Below are 16,054 nucleotides of genomic sequence, written 5' to 3'. Positions count from 1 at the left end.
CAGCTGCGGCGCAGCAGAAAGCCGCCAGACTCTCGGCTCGAGCCGCAGGAAAAGCCAGGTGCGGGATTTTCCCCTCGCACCTCGCTCTCCGCAACTCAGGAAACGTGAGGGGAGAGCGGCAGCGAGCAGCGGAGGAGAAGACCTCGAAATAGAAGAACACGTGGAGCACCAAGACAACCAGAGGAGCCGCGGCTCCCTCCCCTCCCCCACCGCCTGAGCCCAGCTCCAGCGAACACAGCAGCGGCCTGGACCCGGCCACGCCAACTTGGGCTGACAGCGGGACCCAAGCAGGAGCAGAGTTTGGCAGCAACTTCAGCGGCTCCAGCACCAGTACCAGCGGCCCCAGCAGCAGCGGACCCAGGAGCGGCAGCGGCGGCAGATCCCGCAGCAGCGGCTTGGGGGGGGAGGGGGGGAGCAGCGGCGGTGGACACGGCAGCGGCAGCTTCAGCAGCGGTGGTGGCTCCGGGGGTGGCACCTACGGCAGCAGCAGAGGCAGCAGCAGCAGCAGCTCGGTTTGCCCCGTAGGAAAAGCAAGTGCCCAGCTCCAGAAATCAGAACAGCAGCCCGACGACCCAGGCAGCAACTTGACTGAGACCAAAATCACCCAAGGTAACTGGGATTGCACCAGGGAAGGGTCTCACTTGGTCACAAGCTGACTTGGATTCCCTCAACAGACCATAAATCTAAACCTCTTTGTTGATAGAGGATCTGGTCTTGCATACATACTCGGGGCTGTTTCTGATTGAATGTGTACAGTGTTTAGTTAAATTTTAGAATCTACCTGTATTTTATTCCACTCAGCCTGCTTGAATACTCCTATAGCAGGGAAACTCAACCCCTAAGAACATCTTTGTAGATACTCTGAGTCTTAAGAGCCACACCTAATACCTTAAGGTCCTACCCTGAAAATATATTACATCAAATCAATTGATACAGCTAAGAATACACAGCTAGCTAGAAAATCCAAGCATTAACTTAATCCAAGATGCAAAAATATATACATTATAACACAAGAAACACTAAAAAGCAAGACGATATAAATCCACCTAAAAGTATTAATGCATCAGAAATGTCCCCCAGTGAGAAAGAGTTAGAGGAAATGCCTGAGAAAGAGTTCAAAAGAATAATTATAAATATGTTCAAAGAGGTCAAAGAACACATGAAAACAATCAAAGAAGAAATCAAAGAGGAAATCAAAGGAATCAAAGAAGAGGCAGGACACCAATTTAATGAAATAAAGAAGGCAATACAAGACATAAATAGGGAAATAGAAATAATTTAAAAAAAGCAGTCAGAATTACTAGCAATGAAGAACACAGTTAATGAAATAAAAAACTCTGTAGAAAATCTCACCAGTAGGATGGATGAGGGAGAAGACAGAATATCTAAGCTAGAAGACCAGGTGGCAGACCTAATGCAGTCCAACAGAGAAAGACAAACTTATAGAAAAGTATGAGTGGGAATTTCAAGATATTCGGGACACTATGCAAAGATCCAATATAAGAATTCAGGGCATAGTAGAAGGAGAAGATCTCCACTCCAGAGGCATAGTAGGCATCTTCAACAAAATCATAGAGGAAAATTTCCCCCAAATTGGGAAAGAGGTGCCAATACAGATACAGGGAGCCTTTAGAACCCCAGCCAGACAAAACCCAGAAAGAACCTCTCCTCGCCATATTATAATCAAACTTCCAAACACACAAACCAAAGAAAAAATATTGAAAGCAGTTAGAGAGAAAAATCAAGTTACCTACAAAAGCAGGCCCATCAGGATTACAGCAGATTATTCAACACAAACTTTTAAAGCCAGAAGGGCTTGGAGTGATATATTCCAAGTTCTGAAAGATAACAACTGTCAACCAAGGTTACTTTATCCTGCAAAGTTATCCATTCAAATAGATGGAGAAATAAAGACATTCCATGACAAAAGCAGGTTAAAGGAGTATTTGAAGACAAAACCAGCTCTACAGAAAATACTTGATAGAATCCTCCATGCTGAACAAAAGGAAAAGCACACATATAAGGAACCTAGAAAAAACAAGCTATACTCAAATACCAGTTAACAGAAGAGAGCACAGGTAGAACCAGTAACACACACACACACACACACACACACAAAAATGGCAAACATAAATACACACCTTTCAATAATATCTCTTAATATCAACGGTCTCAATGCCCCAACGAAAAGACATAGATTTGCAGACTGGGTTAAAAAGCAGGATCCTACAATTTGTTGTCTCCAAGAAACTCACCTTTCTACAAAGGATAGACATTATCTTAGGGTGAAAGGTTGGAAGACGGTGTTTCAAGCAAATGGGCCTAGAAAACAAGCAGGGGTTGCTATCCTAATATCAGACAGGGTGGACTTTAGTCCGAAGTTAGTCAAAAAAGATAAGGAAGGTCACTTTATATTGATTAAGGGCACACTCCAACAGGAGGACATTACAATCCTAAACATATATGCACCTAACATGGGGGCTCCCAAATTCGTCAAACAAACACTATTAGAACTAAGGTCACAGATAACACCAAACACAGTGGTGGTGGGTGACTTTAACACCCCACTCTCATCAATTGACAGGTCATCCCGGGAAAAACTAAACAGAGAGGCATCTGGACTAAATGAGGTCACAGAAGGAATGGACTTAACAGATATATACAGGACATTTCATCCAAAGGCTGCAGAATATACATTCTTTTCAGCAGCACATGGAACATTCTCTAAAATAGACCATATATTAGGACACAAAGCAAATCTTAACAAATTCAGGAAAACTGAAATAATTCCTTGCATTCTATCTGACCACAATGGAATTAAACTACAAATCAGTAGCAAGAAAGGCTATAGAGCATACACAAAATCATGGAAACTAAACAATACACTACTAAATGATGAATGGGTCAATGAAGAAATCAAAAAGGAAATCAAAAAATTTATAGAGTCAAATGACAATGAGAACACAACATACCAAAATCTGTGGGACACAATGAAGGCAGTTCTAAGAGGTAAATTTATAGCCTTAAGTGCCTATATTAAGAAATTAGAAAGGTCGCAAGTAAACGACCTAATGCTTCGCCTTAAAGCCTTGGAAAAAGAAGAACAAGGCAAACCAAAAATTAGTAGACGGGAAGAAATAATAAAGATTAGGGCAGAAATTAATGAAATAGAAACAAAAAGAACAATCCAAAGAATTAATGAAACAAAGAGTTGGTTCTTTGAAAGGATAAACAAGATTGATAAACCCTTAGCAAATCTGACCAAAAGAAAGAGAGAAGAGACACAAATTAATAAAATCAGAGATGAACAAGGTAACGTCACAACAGATTCCAGAGAAATTCAAAAAATCATAGGGACATACTATAAAAGCATATACTCCACAAAGTATGAAAATCTGAAAGAAATGGATGATTTCCTTGATCTATATGACCTACCTAAATTAAATCAAAATGAGATTAATCACTTAAATAGACCTATAACATACATGGAGATCCGAACAGTTATCAATAATCTCCCAACTGAAAAAAGCCCAGGCCCGGATGGATTCACTGCTGAATTTTACCAGACTTTTAAGGAAGAGCTAACACCATTGCTTCTTAAGCTTTTCCAGGAAATAGAAAAAGAAGGAATCCTACCAAACTCCTTCTATGAGGCCAGCATCACCCTGATACCAAAACCAGGCAAAGATAGAACAAAAAAAGAAAATTACAGACCAATCTCCCTCATGAACATAGATGCAAAAATTCTCAACAAAATATTGGCAAACAGAATACAAGAGTATATCAAAAAGATCATTCACCCTGACCAAGTAGGCTTTATCCCAGAGATGCAGGGATGGTTCAACATACGCAAATCTATAAATGTAATACATTACATAAACGGGCTGAAGGACAAAAATCACATGATCATCTCATTAGATGCAGAGAAAGCATTTGACAAAATCCAACATCCCTTCATGATAAACGTCCTACAGAGACTGGGAATAGAAGGAACACATCTCAATATAATAAAGGCTATTTATGACAAGCCTACAGCCAACATATTACTAAATGGGGAAAAACTGGAAGCTTTTCCACTAAAATCAGGAACAAGACAAGGGTGTCCACTGTCCCCACTCCTATTTAATATAGTTTTGGAAGTCTTGGCCATAGCAATAAGGCAAGAGACACACATAAAAGGGATACAAATTGGAAAGGAAGAAATCAAGTTATCATTATTTGCAGATGACATGATTCTATACATAAAGGACCCTAAAGACTCTACTAGCAAGCTGTTAGAGCTGATCAAAACCTACAGCAATGTAGCAGGATACAAAATAAATATACAGAAATCAGTAGCCTTCATATATGCTAACAACAAACACACAGAGGATGAAATCAGAGAATCACTCCCATTCACAATTGCATCAAAAAAAATAAAGTACCTCGGAATACACCTAACCAAGGAAGTAAAGAATCTCTACAATGAGAACTTTAAAACACTCAAGCGAGAAATTGCAGAAGACACTACAAAGTGGAGAAACATCCCTTGTTCCTGGATTGGAAGAATCAATATCGTGAAAATGGCAATCTTACCTAAAGCAATTTACACATTTAATGCAATCCCTATCAAAATTCCAAAGGCTTTCTTCATGGAAATAGAAAAAACAATCCAAAAATTCATTTGGAATCACAAAAAACCTCGAATATCTAAAATAATACTGAGCAACAAAAAAGAGGCTGGTGGTATCACCATACCTGATTTTACCCTATACTACAGAGCCATAGTAACAAAAACAGCATGGTACTGGCACAAAAACAGACATGTAGATCAGTGGAACAGAATAGAGGACCCAGATGTAAGCCCAAGTAGCTATAGCCACCTGATATCCGATAAAAATGCCAAAAATACTCATTGGAGAAGAGACAGCCTCTTCAGCAAATGGTGTTTTGAAAACTGGATAAATATCTGCAGAAGGATGAAAATAGATTCTTCTCTCTCGCCATGCACAAGAATTAAGTCCAAATGGATTAAAGACCTTAACATCAGACCGGAAACTTTGAAACTGCTGGAGGAAAAAGTAGGGGAAACCCTTCAACATATTGGTCTTGGCAAAGACTTTCTGAATACAACCCCAATTGCTCAGGCAATAAAACCACAGATTAACCACTGGGACCTAATGAAATTACAAAGATTTTGCACCGCAAAGGACACAGTGAAAAAAGCAAAGAGGCAACCTACAGAATGGGAAAAAATCTTCGCCAGCTATATATCTGATAGAGGATTAATATCTAGGATATACAAAGAACTCAAAAAGTTAAATAATAAGGAATCAAACAAGCCATTCAAAAAATGGGCTATGGAGCTAAATAGAGAGTTCTCAAAGGAAGAAATACGAATGGCATATAAGCACCTAAAAAAATGTTCTACGTCACTAGTCATCAGGGAAATGCAGATTAAAACTACATTGAGATTCCATCTCACTCCTGTCAGATTGGCCACCATCATGAAAACAAATGATCATAAATGTTGGCGGGGATGTGGAAAAAAAGGAACCCTTCTGCACTGCTGGTGGGAATGCAATCTGGTCCAGCCATTGTGGAAAACAGTGTGGAGGTTCCTAAAGCAGCTAGAGATTGATCTACCATATGACCCAGCTATAGCACTCCTAGGCATATATCCAAAGGACTCATCTCATTTCCTTAGAAGTACATGCTCAACCATGTTTATTGCTGCTCAATTTATAATAGCTGGGAAATGGAACCAGCCTAGATGTCCATCAACAGATGAGTGGATAATGAAGATGTGGTACATTTATACAATGGAGTTCTACTCAGCGGTAAAGAACAATGAAGTTATGAAATTTGCAGAAAAATGGATGGACCTGGAAAGTATTATACTAAGTCAGGTAACCCAGGCCCAGAAAGCCAAGCGCCACATGTTCTCCCTCATATGGGGATCCTAGCTACAGATGACTGGGCTTCTGTGTGAGAATGAAAATACTTAGTAGCAGAGGCCAGTAAGTTGAAAAGGAGACATAAAGGGTGGAGAAAGGAAGGGAAGAGGATACTTAATAGGTTGATATTGTATATATGTAATTACAATGATTGTAATGGGGAGGTAATATGATTGAGAATGGAATTTCAAACGGGAAAGTGTGGGGGTGGGGAGGGAGGGAATTACCATGGGATATATTTTATAATCATGGAAAATGTTAATAAAAATTAAAAAAAAAAAAAATGTTCTACGTCACTAGTCATCAGGGAAATGCAGATTAAAACTACATTGAGATTCCATCTCACTCCTGTCAGATTGGCCACCATCATGAAAACAAATGATCATAAATGTTGGCGGGGATGTGGAAAAAAAGGAACCCTTCTGCACTGCTGGTGGGAATGCAATCTGGTCCAGCCATTGTGGAAAACAGTGTGGAGGTTCCTAAAGCAGCTAGAGATTGATCTACCATATGACCTAGCTATAGCGCTCCTAGACATATATCCAAAGGACTCATCTCATTTCCTTAGAAGTACATGCTCAACCATGTTTATTGCTGCTCAATTTATAATAGCTGGGAAATGGAACCAGCCTAGATGTCCATCAACAGATGATAATGAAGATGTGGTACATTTATACAATGGAGTTCTACTCAGCGGTAAAGAAAAATGAAGTTATGAAATTTGCAGAAAAATGGATGGACCTGGAAAGTATTATACTAAGTCAGGTAACGCAGGCCCAGAAAGCCAAGCGCCACATGTTCTCTCTCATATGTGGATCCTAGCTACAGATGACTGGGCTTCTGCGTGAGAATGAAAATACTTAGTAGCAGAGGCCAGTAAGTTGAAAAGGAGACATAAAGGGTGGAGAAAGGAAGGGAGGAGGATACTTAATAGGTTGATATTGTATATATGTAATTACAATGATTGTAATGGGGAGGTAATATGATGGAGAATGGAATTTCAAACGGGAAAGTGTGGGGGTGGGGAGGGAGGGAATTACCATGCGATATATTTTATAATCATGGAAAATGTTAATAAAAATTAAAAAAATAAAAAAATTTAAAAAAATTAAAAAGAAATAAAAGTAGCAAATGAGCACTTTTAAGTAATTGGTGGGGTGGAGAGATGGCTCAGTGGTTACAGGCACTTGTCTGCACAGCCTGAAGGCCTGAGGTTCACATACCCAGTATCACATAAAGTCAAATGTACAAAGTGACACATTTATCTAGAGTTCATTTGCAATGGCTAGAGGCCCTGGCACACCCATACTCTCTCTCTTTTCCTCCCTCTCTCAGCATATAAATAAACAATAAATAAAATCCTTTAAAAACAGACATTGGCCAGGCGTGGTGGTGCACACCTTTAATCCCAGCACTTGGGAGGCAGAGGTACCAGAATGGCCATAAATTCAAAGCCACCCTGAGAATACAGAGTGAATTCTAGGTCAGCCTAGGCTAAAGTAAGATCCTAGCTCAAAAAGCAAACAAACCAACCAACAAACAAATAAAAAAAGAAATGGGCCGGGCATGGTGGTGCATGCCTTTAATCCCAGCACTTGGGAGGCAGGGGTAGGAAGACTGCTTGGAGTTCAAGGCCTGTCTGAGACTACATAGTGAGACACTACCTAGAAAAATAAATAAGTATTTTTTAAAAGACCATCATTAGCTACACAGTGAGCTGGAAGCCAACCTGGGCTACATGATGCTGTCTCAAATATACAAAAGAAGGGCTGGAAAGAAGACTTAGCTGTTAAGGTGCTTGCCTGTGAAGCCTAAGGAGCAAGGTTTAACTCCCCAGTAACCAGTAAGCCAGATGAACAAGGTAACACATGCATCTGAAGTTCGTCTGCAGTGGCTACAGGACCTGGCGTGCTATCTGTCTGTCTCTTTTTTCTCCCCCCCAATAAATAAGTAAATAAAATATTTTTAAATATATAAAAGAGCCGGGCGTGGTGGCGCACACCTTTAATCCCAGCACTTGGGAGGCAGAGGTAGGAGGACTGCCATGAGTTCAAGGCCACCCTGAGATGACAGAGTTAATTCCAGGTTAGCCTGGACCAGAGGGAGACCCACCTCGAAAAAACCAAAAAATAAATAAATAAATAAAAGAAATGGATATGGGGCAAGGATTGTAATATGGAAAAAAAGAAATGCAGTAAAACTGTTATTTTTTTGTTAAAAGAATAAAATCCAAATATACAAAACAAAATAGTGTCACATTCTATTATACCAAGAATTAATGGCAGTGAGTTCTCACTTTAAGAATTAGCTAAAGTTGGGTTGAGGGGATGGCTTAGCATTTAAGACATTTGCCTGCAAAGCCAAAGGATCCAGGTTTGAAGCCCCAGGACCCATGTTAGCCAGATGCACAAGGGGGCACATGCATCTGAAGTTCCTCTGCAATGACTGGAGGCCCTAGCGTGCCCATTCTCTCCCCCTGTTTCTGTCAAATAAATAAATAAATACAAATAAAAATAATATTTTTTTAAGAATTAGCTAAAATTGAGCTGGAGAGATGCCTTAGTGATTAAGGCACATGCCTGCAATGCCTAAGGACCCAGGTTTGATTCTCCAGGTCCCATGTAAGCCAGATGCACATGCTGGCACATGCATCTGGAGTTCATTTGCAGTGACTAGAGGCCCTGGTGTGCCCATTCTCACTCTCTCTCTCCCTCTATCTCTAATAAATAAATATAAATAAATCTTTAAAAAAAGAAAGGAAAAAATTAGAAATAAAAACCTTAAAAAAAGAAGTGGCTAAAGTTATCTGCCTTTTGGAAACATTAAACTTTTTATTGAAATAGGGCATACTAATTTAAAAGTATATAAATCACTGAGTATATTTTCACAAGGTAAAAGCATACTGTGTATTTATCACCTAGATACAATCACTGAGTATTCCTAGTGTAAAAGAATTCTGCTCTCTCTTAGGTTCTATTTCTTTTCAAGAGTAACCAGGGTTCAAATTACTTTGGAGCACAATATAAAGGAACTCCACAAGCTTCACTCTCATGCCTGGCTTCTTTCCCTGAATGCTATATTGCTGGAGTTCCTCTGCATTACTGAATCTGCCACTAGGCATTTTACTCCCATTGCATGGTAAGTTGACGTCTTTATCCAGATATTCTATCATCAGGCACTCAGCAGCTGCCAGCTTGAAACTCTTGTGAATGCTACTGCACATTCCTGTAAATGCAATATGTCAACAGAATTCTTACAATAGCATTAGATGATCTTGCTTTATAAGCAGAGATTTTAAAACTTTAAATTAGGTAGATTTTTATTAAATCCAAAGTTAGAAATTATAGCCTTATTTACATTTCTACTTCCACTGTCAAATATAAATCTGACAATTCAGTGAGTCTGCTTAAATCAGACGTACATCTAAAATTACTTTTCACTAGGTATGGTGGCAATCTCTGTAAGCACATTCCAATTCCTGGATATTGAGACAGGAGGTTTGAAAGTTCAAGACCAGTCTAGACAACATAGGGAAAGGGGAAAAATAATGATTCACCTAAAAACAGGCATCAAACACAACAGAAGCATCTTATTTGTGCCTTTCCCATCAACAGAAATCACAGGTATTTTCATGCCAAATAATGCCTATCTGTTGCAAAATTATCATTTTCACTGATCACTACTTAAAATATACAATTAAACCATTGTGCCCCTAGCTCTGGATATGCATGCACTTATTACTATAGTTTGAACCTTATGTGTCTCCTGAAAGCCCCTGTGGCAAATGTTTATTCCCTGTAGTGGTTTGATTCCAATGTCCCCCATAAACTTAGATGCTCTGAATGCTAGGTTCCCAGCTGACAGAGATTTGGGAACTAATGCCTCCTAGAGGCAGTGCATTACTGGGAGTGGGCTTATGGGAATTATAGCCAATTGCCCCTTGCCAGTGTTTGGCACACTCTCCTGTAGCTATTGCTCACTTTATGTTGGCCAGAGGGTGACGTTCTCTGCTCATGCCATCGTTTCCCCCTACCATATTGGAGCTTCCCCTCAAGTCTGCCAAAATAATCCTTTTTTCCCACAAGCTGCTCTTGGTTGGGTGATTTCTGCCAGCAATGTGAACCTGACTGCAACAGTAATATTGGTGGGGTGATTTGCTGCTAGACACCTGACTGTGTGGCTTTCGCCTTGTGAAGCTGATTTTCAAGAGGAATGTGGATGAACTTGAAATCTTGACTTGAGAGACGCCCTGCAGTGCTATAAGTACAGCTTGAAGGACTATTCTGGTCACAGTTGAAAGACCTGAATGCAGTAAGAACTATGGACTGTTTGGCTTGTGAGGGTGAGAAAGAGCTTTGTCTGGACTGGGCTAGAAGCAGTTTGTATGACAGGCTTGCTGTTAAGCCTATGTCCTGAGAAATTGTGCAGGGTTGCATTGCGTAGAAATGGACTGGTGTAAGCAGAGGGACATGGCACAGAAAAGAAATCTTTAGGCCAAAACTGCTGCCTGTTCAGCTGCAATTGAGAGATTACAACCATTGAGATTGGATCAGCTGATCTGCACTGGGACAACAAAAATATAGACTCCTTTGAAGGGATCTGAATGCTCAAGGAGTGTCCTGTTCTTCAAGGTCTGCTTTATTCCGCCCACCCAACCCCCCCGATTAACAAATTGGCACCCTACCTGGTATTATGGAGTATAGAAATGCAGGAAAGAGAGTCATTGAATTTGTAACATGGTCTTGGTTTTGGAAACGGCCATGGGCAATGTGAAGCAGGTTTGCTAGATGCCTCCACAGAGACCCAGTGGGACCATGAGGATGAACTATGGGTTGCAGTGGAGACCCAGTGGAGATGGCAGGACCACAAGATAGCTGCCAAGGAAAGCTGCCGGCCCCGAATGAAGTTTTCCAGGACTGTGAGTAGCATAGCTAGAAGGGCAGAATTTGAACTACAGAGACTTGCTGGTTATAATTATCAGACTTGGAGATTTGTCACTGACTAGAGTTGTTGGACTTGGAGCTACAGAATTTGGTGTTTGCCCTGTTTAAATCTTGTATTGGTTGAGTATTTCTTTGCTATGCCCAATGTCATCTTTTCAGTGTGAATGTTTATTCTGTACCACTATGGGTTTTGGGGGGATTTTTCAGTATTATGGCTCAGTTAAAAGATCTTGGACTATGGGAATGTTTAAACATCATTAGGATTGATTAAAAACTATGGGGACTTTTAAAGATGGACTGAATGCATTGCATTTTACATCACGGATGGTTATCAGTTTGCAGGGGCCAGGGGCAGAGTGTGGTGGTTTAATTCAAGTGTCCCCCATACACTTTGGTGTTCTAAATGCTAGGTTCCCAGTTGATTGATATTTGGAAACTAATGCCTCCTGGAGGCAGTGTATTGTTGGGGCCAGGCTTATGGGTATTATAGCCAGTTACCCCTTGCCAGTGTTTGGCACACTTTCCTGTTGCTACTGTCTACCTTATGTTGCCCAGGGGGTAATGTCCACCCTATGCTCATGCCATTGTTTTCCCCTGCCATCACAGAGATTCCCCTCAAATCTGTAAGCCAAAATAGACCTTTTTTCCCCACAAGCTGCTCTTGGTCGGGTGATTTCTGCCATCAACATGAACCTGACTGCAACACTCCCTAAGGAGGTGCTATGGGGAGGTTGTAAAGCCTTAAGCAGGTAAGGCTTGGTAGGGAGATCTTTAGGTGGATGGAGACATATCTTCAAATGGACTGTAGCACGCTGGTCCTTTCTTCTTCTTTTTTGCTCCCTAGCCATGAGAACAGTAATATGATTCAGAAACACACTGCCATCATGATATGCTTTCTCACCACAGGCCAAATCTAAGGACTAAAACCTCCAAAACTAAATGTCAAAATGCATCTTTTCAGACTGTGCCTTGCCCTAATGAGCTTCACTTTGAGGGTGGAAGGTAACTCTGTTCCTGGGTGGACACATGAGCAGTGCCATCTGTCCAGCACTACCCATGCAGCACATATAGCATGCTTATGACAGTAAGGGAAAACGAAAACACCTACTAAAGCAGCACAGATTCTACATCACAAACTTGGCTCTGTGAGCTGGGAGTGGTGACTCACACCTACAGTCCCTCAAGCTGAGGTAGGAGGACTGCCAAGAGCTCGTCCACATAGTGAATCCCAGGCCAGCCTAGGCTACCCAGAATGAACATCATTTCAAAACAAAGTAGCTGGGCAGTGAAATTTGATCATGCCTGTAATCACAGTACTTGGGAGGTAGGAGCAAGAGGAACAGGACTTCAAGTTAAGACTAGTAAATGAATAAAAAAATATGAGGGCTGGAGAGATGGCTAAGAGGTTAAGCTGCCTGTCTGTGAAGCCTAAGGACTCACTTGTTTCTCTCTTCTCCAGGTCCCACATAAGCCAGACACACAAGGTGACACAAATGTGCAAGGTTGCACATGCACACACACACAGAGTCCAACTGCAGTGGCTGGAGGCCCTGGAGACCTATATTCTTTCTCACATGTGTGCATTAAAAGAAGAAAGGCCAGTCTTGGATTTGCCTCAAAAAAAAAAAAAAAAAAAAGATATAAAGATGCTAAAATCTATGCTGACAGCAAGCATGACTGTTATGGAGTAACCAGGGACAACCAACTGCTGTCTCATTGGACTTGAGGTCTACTCCACAGGAGGAAATTCACACTGAATGGCACTGAAAACCTAGTTAAAAGCCTTTGGCCATAATAAGCACTGGGTGGGCGCAGGGAAACTAACTTAGTTTGGCTGAATATATATGTGCCCTTCTAAATATTTGTTTGCACAGAGATCAGTCCTGCTCTCATCTTTTGTCAGAGAAGTTTTTTGCAGATGGCAATGACTACAGAAGAGCCTCAAAACTCACCAAAAGAGCTGAGAATATGTGATTATAGAGTGTTCAGCATTAAATGACACACGTGAGACACACCTTTCACGGCTCAGAAAACATTGTGGAAGAGGGGTCAGAAAGAATGTGACAGCAAGAGGATGGACAGAAGTACTTGGAACACTGTCCAGGGAACATGAAGTGGCTGGCTGCATTTATGACCTTGCAGCAGCTCTCATTAGCTGCACAATATTGGGCCTATTAACATTCTGTCATGGATGATTGAGGAAAGCAAAAAAAAAAAAAAAAAAGATCATCAAAGGAGATGAGAGACTAGCTGGAAAGGAGTTCAGTTGAAGTGGACAGAGTGGGAATTATGATCAATATATATGTGCATGTATGAAAACTCTCAGTAAAAAAGTGGTAACTTCGAGGCTGGAGAGATGGCTTAGCCATTACGGCACTTGCCTGCAAAGCCAAAATCTCAGTTCTATTCCCCAGGACCCACGTAAGCCAGATGCACAAGGTGGCGCATGCATCTGGAGTTTGTTTCCAGTGGCTGGAGGCCCTGGCATGTCCATTCTCCCTCTGTCTCTCTCAAACACATAATTTAAAAAAAAAAAAAGGTAGTTTCAGCTAGAAAAATGACTTAGCAGTTAAGACACTTGCCTGTGAAGCCTAAGGATCCAGATTTGATTCTCAGGACCCACGTAAACCAGATGCACAGGGAGGCACAGGCACCTGAAGTTCCTTTGCAGTGAGTAACTAGAGGCCCTGATGTCCCCATTCTTTCTCAATCTGCCCCTTTCACACTCCCTCTCCCTTACTCTTTCAAACAAATGAAAAATTTCAAAAAAAAAAAGTGGTAGCTAGCTGTGCTAAGTGCACACCTTTAGTCCCAGCACTTGGGAGGCAGAAGTAGGAGGATCACTGCTGCAAGCAAAGCTCTAGGTTCACTCCCAGCATCATCACTAATAACAACAGTGATAATAAATAGCAAACACCACTAGAGAGGCACACAGGTCAACAATAATAGAAATAAATAAGAAATACCACTGGAAAGGCAGAGATAGAAATATCCTTGATGCCTACTGGCCAGTCAGTCTAGCCTAATGGGGGAACTCCAAGCCAATGGGAGATACTGAATCAGAAAAAAAGAAAAGGTGGACAGCATTCATAATTTCCTTATGAATTATGACACCTAAGGGTACCCTCTTATCTCCACACATATGAGCACCCACATACATACATTTAAAAAATACCTAAGGGGGGGGGGCAGAGGGATGGATTGGCGGTTTAGGCATTTGCCTGCAAAGCCAAAGGACCCAGGTTCAATTCCCCAGGACCCATGTTAGCCAGATGCACAAGGGGGCGCACATGTCTGGAATTCATTTGCAATGGCTGGAGGCCCTGGCGCACCCATATTCTCTCCCTCTCTCTCTCTCTCTCTCTCTCTCTCTCACCCCCTCCTTCTCTGTCAAATAAATAAATAAATGAAAATAAATATATTTAAAAGAATACCTAGGGGGATATGGAAATGGCTCAGCCATTAAAAGCATTTGCTTTTAAAGCCTATCAGCTGGGGGTCCAATTTGCCAAGACCCACATAAACCGAGATTATAAAATGGGATATGCATCTGCAGCTCATCTGCAGCAACAAGAGGCCCTGGCGCATCCATATATTCTCTTCTCAAATAAAAATATTTTTAAAAATACATGTGAGCAAATATTTGTGTCCTTTGTGGCACATCAAATATCTATATGACATCATCATAGCCCCAGTATCCCAGTGCTAAGAAAGGAACTGTGCAGGGGTTTTTTTTTTTTAATATACTTTATTAATTTGGAGAGAGAGAGAAAGAGAGAGATGGGCATGCCAAGGCCTCTAGGCACTGCAAACAAACTCCAGATGAATGTGCCACTGTGCATCTGGCTTTACGTGAGTACTGGGGAAATCAGCCGCGGGTTGGATAGGCTTTGCAGGCAGGCACCTTAACTGCTGAGCCACTCCGGCCCATGTGCAGAAGTTTAAGTTAATGGCTTCTGGAACTTCCCCAAATCTCCCTTTGGGTCTCCATATAGGATTCTGGGGTAAGTATATTCATTTAACACATGCTGAACCTCTATAATGAACTGATGCTAGATATAGTGCTGGACACAATAAAAAAATTATCAAACTCCTTGAAAAGAGAAAGGACTTAGTTCAAAACCCCAACCCCCACAGCAACTGAGACAAGCAGATTAGACAGGGAAGATCAGAGGCCACCAGCCTGTCTATCCTTGAGCCCAGCAATGCTCTCACCAGACATATGGAGGCCAACCAGGGAATCCTAAGTAGGGATAGTAACATGTTTCTGCCCTACATAGTTTTCCTCTTCTAAAATGAAAACCTCCTCTTAGAATTTATTTTATAGCCAGGTGGGATGGCACACATCTTTTGTCCCAGCACTCAGAAGGTGAGAGAATTAAGGCTAGCCTGGGCTACAGAGTAAGTTCTAGCCATCCTGAGATAGTGAGACCCTGCCTTGAAAAACAAGCAAACAAAAAATGTATTTACCTGATTTGTGAATATTTTAAAGAGACAAACAGTGCTGGGGAGATGGCTCAGCACTTAAAGACAGATTAAGTTAAGCACTGCATACTGAATGAGTCTACATGTAGCAGTAACTTACACTGGGGTGATTCCGAGGAGGTCCCCTTTCTCTTGGAAGTCGTTCATAGTCATAACGCCCCTCAGACCACATTTCATCTCTTCTGTAAGCCACTAAAGAGAAAAGGAAGCAAGAAATTATGATTTATTTATTTATTTGAAAGTGACAGATAGAGAAAAAGAGGCACAGAGAAAGAGAGAGAGAGAATGGGCGCACCAGGGCCTCCAGCCACTGAAAACGAACTCCAGATGTGTGTGCCCCCTTGTGCATCTGGCTAACGTGAGTCCTGGGGAATCGAGCCTCGAATCGGGGTCCTTAGACTTCGCAGGCAAGTGCTTAACTGCTAAGCCATCTCCCCAGCCCAAGAAATTATGATTTTTATGTTATTGGAACTTAAGAATTACTATCCAGGCATTTCAAGAGGAAGAAACTGTATATAACCAAAAGGGAAAGAGTGACTGAAGCAATGTTTCTACAAACACTGTTGAGATTTATTAAAGTATTTGTGAGCACACATAGATTTTTTTCTCAAGGTTATTTAAAGCTTCAACAAAACTCTTGTTGAAGTTCCCACCAACTCTTGGGAGTCATAGACCACTCGTTTTCTTCAT

At 41.3% G+C, this 16,054-nt stretch overlaps 1 protein-coding gene across 8 annotated transcripts in view; it reads right to left on the bottom strand.

The window, feature by feature from the left end:
* Positions 1–16,054, bottom strand: part of Pphln1 (periphilin 1) — a 171,779-nt gene that overhangs the window by 135,508 nt on the left and 20,217 nt on the right. For all 8 annotated transcript variants that reach the window (XM_045152685.1, XM_045152686.1, XM_045152688.1 and 5 more), the window contains one exon: positions 15,465–15,556. In XM_045152685.1, coding sequence (XP_045008620.1) covers positions 15,465–15,556 — 92 coding nt within the window. The remainder of the gene's footprint in view (positions 1–15,464; positions 15,557–16,054) is intronic.

The sequence above is a fragment of the Jaculus jaculus genome, chromosome 6 (genome assembly GCF_020740685.1).
Source record: "Jaculus jaculus isolate mJacJac1 chromosome 6, mJacJac1.mat.Y.cur, whole genome shotgun sequence".
In the NCBI taxonomy this organism is placed as follows: Eukaryota; Metazoa; Chordata; class Mammalia; order Rodentia; family Dipodidae; genus Jaculus; species Jaculus jaculus.
The sequence above is the reverse complement of the archived record's forward strand: the minus strand, read 5'-3'. Positions and strand labels throughout refer to the sequence as shown.